Source organism: Herpailurus yagouaroundi, unplaced genomic scaffold (assembly GCF_014898765.1).
Source record: "Herpailurus yagouaroundi ecotype Mexico unplaced genomic scaffold, PumYag 182, whole genome shotgun sequence".
Taxonomy (NCBI): Eukaryota; Metazoa; Chordata; class Mammalia; order Carnivora; family Felidae; genus Herpailurus; species Herpailurus yagouaroundi.
This window is the reverse complement of record NW_024412413.1, coordinates 40902441-40919651: the sequence shown is the minus strand read 5'-3', so window position 1 is coordinate 40919651 and position 17211 is coordinate 40902441. Positions and strand designations below refer to the sequence as shown.

Here is a 17211-nt window from a genome sequence, read left to right as displayed (position 1 = left end):
TGATTATATTTACTTATAAACAAGTAAAATGTTTATCTGGAGAGGGAAAGCATATCTTGGGAGCAGTTTAAACCAGAAATCAATGGACATTGAAAATGTAACATGTGAGTCATTTCAAAGGTCTTGTGCAGAAAAAAAACTGAGGTAAGAGTTCAGAGTAGGGAGAAAGTGCTAAATACAGGCATGAAATAGAAAGGAGGGAATAAGAAAAGGAAATAGTTTAGTTATAGTCTCTGATTTATTTTTTTTTATTTTTTATTTTAGAAAAAAGACAGAGCAAAGGAGGCAAAGAGAGAGAGAGAGAGAGAGAGAGAGAGAGAGAGAGAGAGAGAGAGAGAGAATCCCAAGCAATCTCTAAGCTCAGCTGGAGCCCAAGGCAGGACTCTATCCCATGATCCTGGGATAATGATCCAAGCCAAAACCAAGACTCTGATGCTTAAACCACTGAGCCATGCAAGTGCCCCTACATTCTGTCACTGAAATAGCTATGGGGGTGCCTGGTTCTGTTGGTTGAGCACCCAACTCTTGATTTGGGCTCAGGTTATGATCCCAGAGTCATGGGGTCCCTCCCCACTCTCTCTTGTGTACTCTGTCTCTCTTTCTAAAAAATAAAAATAAATAAATAAATATCTAAAGAGGAGGGAAATGTAATAAGAGCATGTTTGTAAGAAAAGTATAAATATTGTAGAAAGAATGTCATTTGATAAGCTTCACTAAAAAAATAATTTTCAAAGTCACAGGGACACTTGGATTGGATGATATTCACTGACCTTTTCCCCAACTGAGATTCATGGAATCTGAGTACTTAATTTTGAGAGATGGGGACTATTGTGTCCAGACCTCAATAACGTTATGCTAAAAAGTTTACACAGTGTACTCTAAACAATTGAAAGCAGATTATCGAATAGTCACAGAATAAGATATGATGATGATTTTTGAAAACCCCCTTTAGGGTAAATCTGCAAAATGGATTGAGGGGAGCAGCTCTGATGGCAGGTTTCAGACATTACTGCAAAAGTCCACGTCCAAGTTTTGTAGTCCAGAAACATGACAGTGGCCTTGACAGGGGTGAAAGAAGGAAAGAATTTGAATGGGAGGTACCAGAGAGGAGAAATGTACAGAATTAATGATAGGCTACTCATGAGGGCTTCAGAGAGGCAGAGAATTCAGATACGATGCCCATTTTGTAAGCACAGGAGGTAGGAAACTATACCTTTAGAGAAAATAGGCAGACAGAGAGAAATGATTTTTATTTTTGAGAAAGCAGAGAGGAGATGCTGAGTGTAGAGTTTCCAATGTAGAGTTGGAGACAGTGTGGTATAAAAGTTTGTTGTTGAAAATGCAGAAGTAGTTTTCGGGGTAGAGCTACGATGGAGAGTGTGGTCTCAGAGAAGACAGTAGAACTTGTGGGCATGAGGACTCCTGCGGAAAGAATGGAGAGACAGAAGAGGGATCTTCAGCTGAAGTAAATACGGGTGTATGTATCCAAAAAATATCTCTAAGTTCATCCTATGTGCCAAGCAGCATTTTGCGACCGTGTGTGCAGTGGTGAGCAATAGAGACACAGCGCCATGTGACTTACATGCGGCCTTTTTTGTTTGTTTGTTTTTTAGTTATCGTCAAGTTAGCTAACATACAGCGTATACAGTGTGCTCTTGGTTTCGGGGGTAGATTCCTGTGATTCATCGCTTACATATAACAACCAGTGCTCCTCCCAACAAGTGCCCTCCTCAATGCCCATCACCCATTTTCCCTCCCCCCCGCCCATCAACCCTCAGTTTGTTCTCTGCATTTAAGAGTCTCTAGGGGATTGCCTCCCTCTCTGTTTGAAACTCTTTTTCCCCTTCCCCTCCCCCATGGTCTTCTGTTAAGTTTCTCAAGTTCCGTATATGAGTGAAAACATGTGATACTTGTCTTTCTCTGACTGACTTATTTCACTTAGCACGATACCCTCCAGTTCCATCCCTGTTGTTGCCAACAGCAGGATTTCATTCTTTCTCATTGCCAAGTAGTATTCCGTGGTATGTATAAACCACATCTTCGTTTTTAAAATATTTTTGTAGACGCTCGTTTATTCAGTGAACGAACGTGTCCTATATACACACATGTGTGTGAGTGTGTGTGTATAGATTCTTGGATCAGGAGTTTTTCCTTCAGGTAATTTTTTGAAACAGCTGAGTTCTGTGTGTAATAATACATATTACAGGCATACTTCAGTTGGGAGTGTATACCATATAGTCTCTCAGAGAATAAGGTGGATGGAAGTTACTCTGCTTCTGGACCACCAGGTTTCCAGTGTCACCCTGAGCATTGATATTCAACAGGCAGATGGAAAAAGAGAGGAAGAACTGCGGTGTGAGAATATTCCCTACGTACGAGATCTGGAGGTTGCGCGTATGACTTCTACCCACACTTCCTTATCCAAAACGGCTCTGTTGCCACATCTAACTGTGAGGGAGGCCAGGAAATCTGGGTTAGCTGTGTGCCCAAGAGGAAGAGGAAGTTGGTTGAGGAGGGCTAGCTAGGTTCTGCTGAATTCACTCCTGAGAAACACAAAAAAAGTCATATCCATTGTCCTTCCTACTTGTTTCATACCTCAGTGGAACCCATTTCAGGCTTCTGTTCATTTTTGTTCCTGTCCGTGTTTCAAATGAAGTCTTAGAGTGTTTTACAAATGGGCCCATTTAAGTATCATCACTGGTTCACATGTTTTATTTTTGTCATCAGTATTCAGTATATTTAAAAAAGGCTAAAAATAACACAAATCCTGTATGAAAACTTCCCCTGGTGTGGTTGACCTGTTTGGCATTATACATTTTCTCTTTGCCATGGCAGAGTACAGAACATGGACATGTAAGGAATGACTCAGAATGCTGTCCCCTGGGCAGAAGGTGACTAGCCGTGATCAGCAGGCGGTATGGCTGGTTTCAGCTCAAGTGGGATTGAGGGGTCTTGTGTGGAGGACATCCCACGGTGTGCTGCACTTAATTGCTCACCAGTCTACACACAAAAAAATTTGGCATCTCTAGGATGTAGCCTCATGCCTCAGCCTAGAATTAAAAGGTGGGAAGACGAGAAGACTAGAGACATCCCAGGAGGATTTTAATTTGATGATGTTTTAAGCAAGAAAAAGGGACATAGAAATTGCGCTACGATTCATGAAGAAATTGAGTCACAAGGTTAATTTTCTGTTCCCAATTTTTAAAAAGTACATTCCACTGATTAAAGGGACAAAGAGCTCAAAAGACATAGTAAAGAATGAAGGTGTTTAATTTAGGATTTTTTTTTTTCTCCTGTAATCACAAGGAATGTCATGAAGTGAATGGGAATGGAGTTTCATTTTCTCATGTACCTTAAGTAGAACTCTGAAAACTAGTTAATCGGCATTCTGAGAATTCAGAATTTCCTGAAGCATGTAAAGACTTATCTCTTTCTTCTCTTTTTAAAATTACTTTAAACACTTGGGGAATGTGAATCTGCCAGTAATTAGGAATTAGTCAGAGAAAGCCTCTTGCTTATAATGAGGCCCTGAAAAAGTCTCCATTTATGAAGCAAAGAAAGAACATGCTGGAAAATTGGGGAGAAAGTTACATATTTTAACTGGGTGGAAATTGAAGTTACCTGCAGATGTCACAGTGTAAATAGCTGGGCCAGAATATAACCTGAAATTCTACTTAAAGTCACATGGCCCAAACACAAAGTAATTTAATTCTAGGCAATTAACTTTTTGGAAAGGGAGGTGAATGCTTTGATCCTTCTCTCTAGATCCTCCCTCAGTTCACACTTAGTAAACTTGGTGATAGGAAGTATGACTAACATTGGAAAGGGCAGGGTTAAAGCAGTGAGTTGAAAGGGTTTATATGGCAAACCACAGATTCCTAATCCTAATGCTTCAATTAATTGCATATTCAAGATATGAGAGTTATGTTTAGTGAATGTGGAGATCCTAATGGAAAAATAGCTGGTAATAATAGCCAACACTTACATAGCACGTACTAAGTGCTAGACAATGTTCTATGCATTTTACATGTGTTAACTCACATATGATTCACCATAACTCTAACAGGGAAGCCTATCATTACTATCTCCATTTTATAGATGAAACAACTGAGGCCTGGACAGTTTAAGTGACTTTAGCTAGAACTCAGAAAATTTGTTAACTGGCTTCTGGGAATTCAAAATTCCTTAAAGCATGCAATGCTGGACTTGAACCTAAGCAGTTTGGCTCCAGTCTGTACTCAGCCATCATGACATACTGACCTTGTGAGATTGTCTCCGTGTCTGAATGTACACATTTCTCTCCTAGGAGTTGATTTTTTATAATATAACAGAGCTTCACAGCAAGCATTCATTATTGGTATAGTTTTCTTTTTTTTAAGCTAGCATATTTGATCTAGGGGACAATACTTAATATTATCTGTGTTCAGCTAAAGGAAGATGCTGAACTAGAGTGCCTTTGAGATTGAAAAATCCAAAAACTTTAGATGCCTCGCATGTTCATGTCATTAAAAAGTAGTTCATTGTAGCAGTCTCTGATAAGAAATTCGAATGTAAAAACACAGAATTCTAGTAAGTTGTGGTGCATTATCGGTTTTGAATTTTGCCAAATCCCCACAAAAACAGAAAAAGCAACTAAACTGCAAAGCAAAATCATAATTATTGTTTATACATAAAAGATGATGACAGGGGCGTCTGGGTGGCTCAGTCGGTTAAGCGTTGAGTCTCAGTTTCGGGTCAGGTCATAATCTCATGGTGTTGTGAGTTCGAGCCCCATATCAGGCTCTGTGCTGACAGCTCAGAGCCTGGAGCCTGCTTCTGATTCTGTGTCTCCCTCTCTCTCTGCCCCTCCCCACTCATACTCTGTCTCTCTCTCTCTCTCTCTCTCTCCCCCTCTCAAAAATAAATAAAAACCATTAAAAAATTAAAAATAAAATGGATAAGACAATGATATACATGAGAATAGCTGATTATAAAAATGTAATTTTGAGTGAAGGAAAGAAGTCACAAGAAAACATGTAGTGTGGCTCAATATATAGGAAGTTCAAATCCAGGAGATGCTAAACAATTTAGTTTTAAGGATACATGCCTATGCGGCAAAGATATAAGTAAAGGAATGCTTACAAAATCCAGGACATTAGTTATCTCTGAAGGGGAGGTTTGGGGATATGAGGGGTGGGAGGCTATATGGCCATTGCAAAAACTGTAAATGTCCTATTTCTGAAGCCAGGTAGTAAGTACATGAAAGTTGATATTATTTTTATTATTATTTGGTATGTATTTTTATACCTTATATATCTGAAAAAATATATATCTCCCTCTAAATTTTTTTCAAAAAGCATGAAATTGCTATGATGGTACAATTGTATATCTTTCTGTTCATTGAGAAATGAAAGTAGGATTAAACAATGTAAAAAATAAGATTTTTAGGGGAGCCTGAGTGGCTCAGTCAGTCAAGTGTCTGAGTCGGTTTCGGCTCAGGTCATGATCTCATGCTTTGTGATATCCGTGCAGAGCCCACTTGGAATTCTCTCTCTCTCCCTCTCTCTCTGCCCTTTCCCTGTTCTGTCTCTCTTTCTCAAAATAAAAAAAAAAAAATTAGAAAAATAAGATTTTTCCAAAGTTTCTCTATTGCAGTGAATTCCAGACATAATTAGAGCATAATGATACCGATTCACAGATTTGAACAGACTCCATCTTGTAATAGCTGAGTGTGGTGAGTGACGAGCGGCACGTATCTATATTGTTGATTGGGTAGACGGTGTCTTTGCCTTTAACTATACTAACACACACACAAGGAACACGAGCCTTAGTGATGAAGGTAACATATGGTCAGTTTATACTAGATTTGAGATGCTTATGAGACATCCACCTATCCATGCCTTGGAAGCAATTTAATACCTTATTTTACAACAAGGTGAAACGATATGGGCTAGAAATACTAATTTAGGTAATAGACACCTAAGGCAAATATGCCATAAGTATGCAAATTTGCCTGTACAGAAAGAAGCAGAGTAGCAGTGTAAGTGAGGAAGAATTAGGAAATGCTTTGTGAGACTATTTTTTCATGTGAATATTTTTTTATTAAAAAAAAATTAATGTTCGTTTATTTGTCAGGGGGAGAGAGAGAGAGAGGTGAGTGTGAGCAGGGGAGGGGCAGAGAGAGAAGAGAGGGAGACACAGAATCCAAAGCTCAGGCTCCAGGCCCTGAGCTGTTGGCATAGGGTCTGACACGGGGCTCGAACTCATGAGTCATGAGATCATGACCTGAGCTGAAATCTGACACTTAACCGACTGAGCCACCCAGGCACCCCTCATAGCTTATAGAATTTGAATGTGACTAAAATTATTCTAATACTTTCACATTTTGAGATTATTTTTTTGTCAGTAACCTTCACGATTCTTTTGCAGTTTTTTTGTGCTAACAATCTTCCCTGTGATTGTTATCTCTTCTTAAACTCATCTTGGCTGTCAGTTTTGCAGTTGAGATATAATGTTCTTAGGAAATCATTTTTCAAATTTTACATTATTTTTTCAAAATGATTCCCTAACATTTATAGCTCCCAAGACTATAGCATAATTCTTGTAGAGGAAATATAAAATTCATGTTCTTTTAGATTTTTAAATCCTCCAGAAAGAATGAAAAGAAGGAAGAATTACCAAGATAATTTAAATCAGAAATTTGTCTTGTGTGGTGCCTGTATGTTGTTTTTTAAATAACAAACTCATAGTGGGATGCCTGGCTGGCTCAGCCAATTGAGTGTCCGACTTCGGCTCAAGTCATGATCTCACAGTTCGTGGGCTCGAGCCCCTGCATCAGGGTCTGTGCTGACATCTCAGAGCCTGGAGTCTTCTTTGGATTCTGTCTCCCTCTGTCTGCCCCTCCCCCCCCCCCCCCCCCTCTCTCTCTCTCAAAAATAAACATTAAAAAAATAAATAACAAACTCATGGTTCTATTATGAAGATGCCCTATCAACATTCAAATGAGAGTATCTGCAGACAGAGGAATTAGAACTGACTCATTTTTTTGTTTTAATTGATACCTGTTGGAAACCTATTTGATATTACTTGGAAAATCGAGGAGCCCAAGAAAAAGGAATATCCTTTAAAATACTTCTTGAAAAAAGATTTTACTAAATTTATTGAAGTTTTAAACATTTTTTTCCTTTTGCAAATTAGTTTTCAAAGCAGTTGACCTTTGTCTATAGAACTTACTTTTCTGTAAGTATTAAATAATTGAAAGATTATGTTTCTAATAGAAGTGATCTGTCATTTTATTTCTTGTTTCCATGCATCACCATCATGGGTAAAGTTGCCCCAAGATCTGCTATGATGCTTTCTTTTTACAATATGGAAGCCTTTTAAGTTCAGCTGAACAAATGTTCAATATATTTGTTGATCCCAAATGATATATAAAACATTGTGCTAAACACTGTTGGAGATACACAAATGAATAAGCAGACCAGTGAGACATACATGAAACATAACTTGTGTACATTGTTATAACTTCCTCCAGAAACTAAGTTTAGGATTAAGCATGTTGGTAAAAAAGAAAATGAAGAAGAAGAAGAAAAAGAGTGTCTCACTTGTCTGGAGAGAAGATTTCTACTACCCTCAACCTTTTGTTTATTTTTTATTTTTCAGACGATTTCTACTACCCTCAACCTTTTGTTTATTTTTTATTTTTCAGAAAGAGGGAGAGAATGTGCATGCACCCAAGAGCAGGGATGGGGCAGAGAGAGAGAGAGAGAGAGACAGAGAGAGACAGAGAGCATCTTAAACAGGCTCCACACCCAGTGCAGAGCCTCATGAGGAACCTGATGTGAGGCTTGATGCAGGGCTCAATTTCAGGATGGTGAGATCATGACCTGAGCCAAAATTAAGAGTTGGCTGTTTAACCACTGAGCGACCCAAGTGCCCCTTCCCTCAAACTTTTACAACACAATTTTGAAAGAGAAAAATATTTGCCACTAACTAAATACTTTTACCTTATTACCTATATTACCTTATAAGGATAATTCAGAATGACTTAGTGTTGTTTTGTAAATAAAATGCATATATTTCCTTTTCAAAATATGTGGGAGAGACTTTGTGAATCACAAGTGGCTACTAGTTATAGGGCTCTCATATTAAGAGCTTTGGGTATTCTTCCTTTAATTTTCTTAAAAATCTATCTGCAGATTTTATTCTTCCCAAATTCAGTGGAAGAAATTGAGGCACAGGTTAAAAAACTTTTTCAAGGCCCTTCAACTAGTAAGGGCAGAATTCATAATCATCGAAGCAATTCACCAGTTTGATAATCCTAGCTTTAACGATTTGGTCAGTCTTCAATATGGCCGTGATTGAATATTTTTTTATTCCAAAAAGTGAAATTGACTCCAATTTGCTTAAACAGATTGGGAACATGATTGTAAAGAAGGTTATCTCCTAGAACCCAAGGACAAGTTGAAACCACATGGCCAAGTGTCTGCTTCCTTTTGTGCATCTGTGCCATTGTTTTTACTTTGCTGACCAACTTTCTCTGTGACTCCTTACATCTTGTGGAAATAAATACATCTCCTTAGTTTTCATGATCATCACCTCTATTCGCATAGAAAGACTGATGACCTACCTTTTAATCCTAGTTCTCAAGAAAGAAAAATTTGATATATAGCCCAGCATGAGGCTATATAAACAATGTGTTCTAATCCTCCATAGCCAAGGAAGGAAGATGACCATTAGTAACATGACCATCCCTGGGCAATGGTGATGGTCCCATGATGACAGGGAAGTATCTCTCAAAGGTATGAAGTGGGGCAGTGTGGCCCTTCAGTTCAGACAGTAATGCATGATGGTTCAGATCATTCCTAGATTGATTTCTTAATTCTGCTACGACTGGTTGAGGAACACTGGGTGACTTAACCTTCTCATGTTCACTCATTTTATCTCTAATGGGACAGTCATAATGTTATTACATGTAAACTATTTAGAACAGTTCATGGAAACATTTTAAACAATGCATCTAGGCTATTATTTTATCATAGTGGCCGATTGGTAGCATACATTTTACTTATCAAAAAAATTCATCTAATTTTAAGTTTAATAATATTACATTACTCCTATGACCTTCAATCTTCAAAAATGAGATTTACAAGATGAAATGATCTTGCTCTTACTTTGCTAAGAGTTATATTATCTCCAAGCTTGTTTAAAATTTTGATAACCAAAGGGAAATAAATGGAGGTTTTACAGGCTAGTTATTTGGTGTAGCAAGTAAGATTGGTTTCCTAATAAACTTGAAAAGATGCTCTCACTTTTCCTGGTGGGTAAAATGTTTATATAGAAAAAAACTGTGATAGGGCACATTTACATAATTATTGAAAATTGTGAATACTTTTTATGAAACTAAATTATACAGATGAGATCATTTAATTTTCTGTTGATTAATGACACATTTGTTTTCAGGTACATGACAGATGGAGGGCTCAACCTATATACTAGAAGTCTGAACCGAATACCTGACACAGCGACTTCCAGGGATGTCATCCAAAGAGGGGTTCACGATGTGACAGTGGATGCCGACAGGTAATGGTGTCAGTAATGTGATGGTGAGAAGTGCATAAAGCAATTTCCTGAGTGAGATCTGAGAAGTTTTACAGTATAAATGAAAGGACTTCTAATATTTATGTAATAGTCGTTTTGGAATATTTTAAAAACTAAGGTGGGTTTTCTTACAAGACTTGTTTAGCCCTGTATACTTAAAACAATTGCACTGGTGAGAATATCGAACAAATTTCAGTTTACATGGTGGCAAATTTTAATATCCGTAAAAGCAAAATTGTAAACATAGACTTACATTCTTTACTTGAAAAGAACCCTGGCTAATAAGTTCCTTTCAGTTCAGATATTCTCAGATTTACCTGGAGGCTAATGATACAAAGATTGAAACATAATTCAAATTATCAGGTACAATAAACAGGATGCTTTTCTTGAGGGGTTTGTTGAAAGCATAAAACTCTTGCTTTAGGCTAATTTCTGTGTTGTAATTGTTTCAGATTGTTTAAAGGTGTGTGTGTGTGTGTGTGTGTGTGTGGGTGTGTGTGTGTGTGTGTGTGTGTTTGATGCATGTGCTAGTTATTATTTTGCCAGGAGTTGTTTTGTCACTTTGATCACAATCACTGCTGTTAAAGAATCTTGTTCTTGTAAAATACTATTGTAAGGCATACTTCTGACCTGATTTTTCCCTCTCATCATTCAGAATTTTGACTTCATTCGTCAGGAAGGGATTGTCGTTTCCAAAACTATGATATATCAATACCTAGAGTGGTTCTTTACTAAAGTCAGCATTTATGAAGACAAAGGGTTGTGGCTTCATGTATCTGCATTCTGAAATAAGAACTGTGTACAATTCATTGTGCATTTCAACATAGCCAACTCTAGAGGCTAGATTCTGATATTAGTCGTCAGTTTCTCCTCACTCAAATGGTGTTGATATATTGGCGGGGGGGATGGGTTGAGGGCTCTCAATATGCTTTAAATAGATATTCAGTTGGTCCTTCTGTTTTTAATCCTGCCGTCATACCCATTTTCAGAAATACCATCACTTGTTACATATTTGGGGGTCTTCTCTGGGTTAAGTTGGCTGCTTCTCAGCTTTTCTTACCATGTGTTCAGAAAGCTGCTTTCTAAGATCTGCGTGAGGGTGAGGTTGAGGGTATGTGCCTGGTATCCTGCAGTTCAGAGACCTGTCCAGGGGGTTACAGCTAGGGTTAGGCTGGAGGGTATGAGTTAGGGGTTTGGATATGTGCCTGGCATCCGTAGATCAGAGACCTCTCCAGAGAATAAAACCTCAGACATCTGCTGGAGTGAGAATCGACATGGCAGCCATTTACAGAGCTGAGGCAAGGAGGGGATTTGGGGTTCTGAATACTCTTTAAATGATGCTGTTGATATTTTAACTCCTGTTGGCCAGAGGGCAGTTTCCCCCAGGATATATATATCCTAGTCTCCTAGTCTGCATACCAGCTGTGTGTGAGAGAATCATGTGGTTACAAAAGGAGTATGAACAATTTTTGTTTCCCTACCCCTAACCTGAACTCCTCAACCATTTTCCCTTGCTGACTCCTTCAACAACCCTGGACTTCTTTCTGCCCTTGAATTGATGCTTCCTCCGCCTGGAATGCCCTTTTCTACATTCTCTACATTGTGTTCTCCATCACGACATTTCAGTTCAGCTTTATGTTTCCTTCTCAGAAAAATGATTCCACAGAGGCTAGAATGCATTTGATTTCCAGTCACTTTCTTACCTGTGACCTTATATTATTTTCTTCAGTGTACACATCCCTTCTTTATATCATACTTAGTTGTATACGCGTTTGTCTTATATATTCCCCATTCCAGTGTAAGTGCATGAATGCAGAATTTTGTCATCATTACACTTTGAGCCTTTAACAAATGCTATGGAGTGAATGAACCAAGGAATGAATATAAGCTCTACATTCATATAGACTAGCAATAGAGTCCAACTAGGTACACAGGCAAATGAGGCCAGGAAAGACCCAACATACTGCAAGGATATCGTATAAGAGAGGGAATGGGTTATGTAGAAATACAGGGAGCAGTGATTTGAGGGGGAAAAATCTACAGTGTGGACTACATTTTGAGACTAATGACCTGCACATTCTTAGCAGACAGTGGAGAATATTAAAGGAAGGGGAGAGTCTATCGGTCTTTAGGAAATGAGATTGTGGGATCAATACAAAGGTGCCTTATTTTGGAGACAGTTGGGATAACTCTCCGACTCCTTTAAGACTCCAGATTGGGGCCTGGCTGAGGAGCCTCAGAGCAACAGAAAAACCCAGATGTGTGTCTAATAAATTGAGGCCTGTGAAAGCAGCAGGTCTTAACGTGTGGTAACTGCGTCAGCAGCATCAGCAGCACTTGGAACTTGATAGAAATGCAGATCAGCTCTATCCAAGACTTACTGATTAGGAAGCGCCCGGGGTGGGCCCAGCAATCTGAGCTCCAGCAGGCCCTCCAGGAGATTCTTGTGTGTGCTCAAGTTAGCGAATCACTATCCTAAAATTAACAAACAGATGCCAGGTGTATGAAAACACGAACACTTAACATTAACATTTAAACATTAAAAAATGACATATTGACGTTTTTATTCACTTCATTAGCTGTGCTGTGTCAAGGGAAAGACAACATAAAAACAACAATGGCACTAATCTTTAAATTAGATCAAATAATGACATGTTGCACCAGAAATAAATTGTCTCCATTCATTAGATTCAGCTTCTGAGAATTGCCTAAGAGGTTTGTGAAAGAATTATATAATTTAAGGAATACAAAAACCACTTTATCACTTGTATATATTAAATACCAATAAAGTCCTAGGGAAAATCCTGCTATCAACAGAGATAGGGATTTGTCTTTTATTATAGATAAGTCCAAAGCTCTTTTAAAATTCTGTGTCAGGAAGTGAATCAGGATGTATATAACTTTAAAAATGCAAGTGCACCTGGGTGGCTCAATAGGTTGAGTGTCCAACCCTTTTTTTTTTATTTGACATTTCCTTTAATTTATTTATTGTTTAATTTCCCTCCAAGTTAGCATATGATGCAACAATGATTTCAGGAGTAGATTCCTTAATGCCCCTTATGCATTTAGACCATCCCCCCTCCCACAACCCCTCCAGTAACCCTCTGTTTGTTGTCCATATCTAAGAGTCTCTGATGTTTTGTCCTCCTCCCTGTTTTTATATTATTTTTGCTTCCCTTCCCTTATGTTCACCTGTTTTGTATCTTAAATTTCTCATATGGCAAATATCATATGAGTGTCCTGCTCTTGATTTCGGCTCAGGTCATGGTCGCAGGGTTGTGGGATGGAGCCCATGTTGGGCTCCATGGTCAGTGTGGAGCCTGCTTGGGATTCTCTCTCTCTCCTTCTGACCCTCTTCCCTGTTCACACTAAAAATAAGTAAGTAAGTAAATAAATACATAAATAAATAAAAGAGTTGTGTAAGTCCTTCTGTTGCACTAAATAAATAAATAAATAAATAAATAAATAAATAAATAAATATTATAGTTGTGTAAGTCCTTCTGTTAATTTAAAAATCTCCTTGTACAGGATGTTGTTTCATAAAGCTTTCTTAATTCTGATATCCATTCCAAATAAGATAGGCAAGAATAGCTCTAAGGTGATACCTCTTTGCTCAGTTTTACTTAAAAAAAATACTGAGAAGTTCTGTACTTAAAAACTGCTTAACTTTTTTTTTAACTCATTGCTTCCCAAAAGCTTTTTTTATCACTCACTGATTCCCCTGCTTTTTTCTCTATAACAATTTATTTTTGTGATATTTTGAGAAATACTATTTTGCTTAATGCCTTCGTTTAGTGGATCTAATTGTACAAGGACTTAGATCTTTTACCTCCTGTATTTGTGGTTTCCCAGCTATCTTAGTCAAGGTTCTTTTAAATAATATGAAAAGTATTAGTGCTTGGTTCATTTTAGCAAATTGGCAAATGTAAGGCTTGCAATAATTCACCGGTAAGAAAGCTGAAGAGCAAAAATAAACCCAGCAGTTAAGTTTTCAAATTTCTTAGGTATTTTTTCTATAAGCTATATCAATAAAAAGCACTTACATAAGAGCAAAGTAGCCAGCTGGCTAGGATAGCAATGGATTTCAATTGCTTGTTTTTTTTTTTTAGTGAAGGTTATAAGGTTCCCCTTTGATTAACGTCTGGTTGAAATCTGATGGGCCATAGACAACAGCTGAAATCTTCTTCCCAACAATTGAAATGGCCCCAAAGTAAAGAGGAGGGCTTTGAACAGATAACTATGGTATATTTTAAGTATTTTAGTACTCAAAGATACTGCAGTTCGTTCATTTTCCATATCAATCCAATACCAACCCCATTTCTTCACTACAGTGACTAAAAAAAAGATTACAGAATGGGACTAATCTTTGTAGACATGTTGGAGATGCTTTGGGAACTTCACAAATAAACTCATAGTAGACAAAATGTGTGGGCTTTACCCATTTGACTCTGGTTATAATGAAGTCAATCCTAATTCATATACACTTATACAATTGGGTTGCACTATATTTGAAAGGTAATTTGAGGGGATAGTTGGGGAATAGCTGTTTGGGTTTTTATTAACTCCTTTTACTGTCCTGACACTAGTTCCTCTGCTAGCATTAACAAATATTTGATTAATAAATGTATAATTACCTCCTAACTGCATGACAGCATAATAGCACCTTGGGTAGAAACAGGACAAAATGATAAAGATGAGAGACCCTGAGTTTAATGGTCAGACAATGTAATATAAGCAAAAAATAAAAGTGATAATAAAGTCGAGTCAGTTGTAATAGATGTATATACAAATTACCTTAGAAGCACCCCAGGAAGTTCCTTCCTACCTGGGAGAATAAGGAAAGGCTTCAAAAAGCAGTGTGATTTAAATGGGGCAAACATAAGACTTTTTGACATATGGCCTAGGAGATAGCTGAAGAAATGTGGGGGTGGAGAGCATAGAAGCATAGAAGAGTTTAGTTTAAGGGCATGTTACAGAAAACCAGATGTGGGCCATTTTTAAAGCAATGAAAACAGATTTCATAAGGAACTCTAGTAATAGGGGAAAAGAGATCTTCGTATACAACTGAGCTCAGTTCTGAGTACAACAGGAACGAGTGGGGATTCATAGCCAACAAGCAGAATGGCGGGGCGTGGGTCAGTGGATGGAAAATTACTGAGAGCAGACATCAAGGGAAGGGGAATTCTTGTTAAGCCCACTTAGGATCCCTGCTGAAGACAGCCCAGGGTGATCAGATCCTGAGCATGGGGGATGAGGACCACTATCAGATTATCACAGGTGCTCCGATAAAGGCAGAGGATTCTCTCGAAAATGCCCTAGTAGGCAGTATTCTTGCTAAAACTGGGCTTTGGAGGCCCAGCAATGGGTCAAAGTCAAGGCCTAGTCCAAGAAGAGACCTCACAGGAGATTAACTAAAGTTTGGTCAAGAAGAGAATCTTTGTCAGACCCGTTAATGATGTGATTTTGCTGGTGCATTGGGAATGTGGGCGAGGGTGACAAGAGACAAAGGACCTGGAGGAACTATAAGTATAAGGGGCTATTTTACTATTTTAATTCATTTTATTTTTAAACTTCAAAGCAAGAGCATATGTTATAATTACTGTATTTTAAAAAGAACTCCCCCACAGCAAATAGTGAATAGAGATGGCACAAAGACAGGCAGACGGCTCAGGAAGTGACTTCAAGAGTCCAGTGAAAGAAGGGGCGCCTGGGTGGCGCAGTCGGTTAAGCGTCCGACTTCAGCCAGGTCACGATCTCGCGGTCCGTGGGTTCGAGCCCCGCGTCAGGCTCTGGGCTGATGGCTCAGAGCCTGGAGCCTGTTTCCGATTCTGTGTCTCCCTCTCTCTCTGCCCCTCGCCCGTTCATGCTCTGTCTCTCTCTGTCCCAAAAATAAATAAACGTTGGGAAAAAAAAAAATTAAAAAAAAAAAAAAAGAGTCCAGTGAAAGAAGATGAGCTCCCAGCTAGGAAGCTGGAATGGGGGCACCATTTCTTCTTGTTTTATTTATTTTTTTTTAATTTTATTTATTTATTTTGAGAGAGAAAGCATGAGTGGAGGAGGGGCAGAAAGAGAGGGAGACAGAATCACAAGCAGGCTCCTCACTGTCAGTGCAAAGCTCTATGTGGGGCTTGCACTCATGAACCTGAGATCATGACCTGAGCCAAAGTCGGACGCTTGACTGACTGAGCCACCCAGATGCCCCAGGGGCACCATTTCTAAAGGAACATGGGTTTGGTCTGTGGACAGTACTCTGCTTATGCACAAAATATAGCAACTGGGTGGCTTAAACAACAGCTATATGATATCACACAGTTCTGAAGGCGACACATCCATGGTTACAGTGCTGCAAAAGTCATTATCTGGTGAGAGCTTTTTCCCTGATTTGTAGATGGCTACCTTCTTACTATGTCCTCATACTGCCTTTCCCCTGTGCTCCCTCAGGGAGAAAGAGGAAGATGCCTCATGTCTTTTCTTGTTCTTAAAAGGACACCAGTTCTATCAGAGTAGGGCCCTACCATTATGACCTCATTTAACCTTAATTACCTCTGTAAAGGCCCTACCTCAAATATAGTCACATTGATGAATAGAGTTTCAACATTGGCATCTGGGGGGAATGGGGCACAATTCAATTCATAACACTGTATCATTCTGTGGTGGTTTTCTCCTTGGAGATATAGGTTAGTCCCTCTATAAATGCTGGATTAAAGTGCTGACTCTATATAGTATGTCTATTATTAATCTCTAATCCCTCAGGGATCAGGAAGATCACATGAAATGAATAAAGCAGAAGGGTTATGTTCAACATGATCAATCTGAAGGAGGTAGGCACCCTTAGCTCTAGAGGTTGCTGCCTGTGGAAATGCAGAAATGTGGAAAGGAGGGGCTAAAGACTGCCAAGCCATTTGATTTTTCAAGTGAAGTCAGACTCTGGACTTTTGTGAGAAACCTTCCAATTTTTAAATATCTGTAACTGAACCTTAATAGGTCTATAAGATAGATAAAGATACACATTTTCTTCAATGGCAGATAACGTAGGAAACCACAGAGAAGCTTATATAAAGCAAGAGACAGTGAACGTTCTCATGTATGGTCATGTAAACTCCTAGTGCCTTAAAGATTCCCACAGAGATAACGCTCTTGATGATATTGGCTGTACGGAAAGAAAATGCCAGCAGTCATGAGAAGCCAGCCTACCAGAGGCAAGTAATTGAGGCAAACCTATCTGAGCACATTCCCAAGTTTGTAATGCATGACAGGACGATCTCAGGTCAGTTTCCCAGCCTTAGCATCCCTCCATGGAGCTGGCCGGAGGCTTATTATGATGATAACTAATTTATTTGTTTTAAACCGCTATGTGAATGAGCGCTGTGCAGGCTACGAGCACATTTGTATCTGTGATGTGGAGTGGGAAAACAGGCACTGAGAATGAACCCTTGGCATTTAAAGAGTGAAGAAAGGGAAAGTAACCATTGGCGAGAGAGAGAAAATAGCTGCAACACAAAGCTGAAGAACAAATGGGGTTTTCTGATATTTTTGAAATGGAGAGTAGAGGAAATGGGCAACAATGTCAAATTCCATGGGCAAATGAAGTTAATTGGAGAAGGTTTATGCAAAAGAATAAAATAAAATAGT

At 38.7% G+C, this 17211-nt stretch overlaps 1 protein-coding gene across 7 annotated transcripts in view; it reads left to right on the top strand.

The window, feature by feature from the left end:
• NAV3 (neuron navigator 3) overlaps positions 1-17211 on the top strand; it is a 600880-nt gene that overhangs the window by 444001 nt on the left and 139668 nt on the right. For all 7 annotated transcript variants that reach the window (XM_040491360.1, XM_040491363.1, XM_040491362.1 and 4 more), the window contains exon 12: positions 9442-9561. In XM_040491360.1, coding sequence (XP_040347294.1) covers positions 9442-9561 — 120 coding nt within the window. The remainder of the gene's footprint in view (positions 1-9441; positions 9562-17211) is intronic.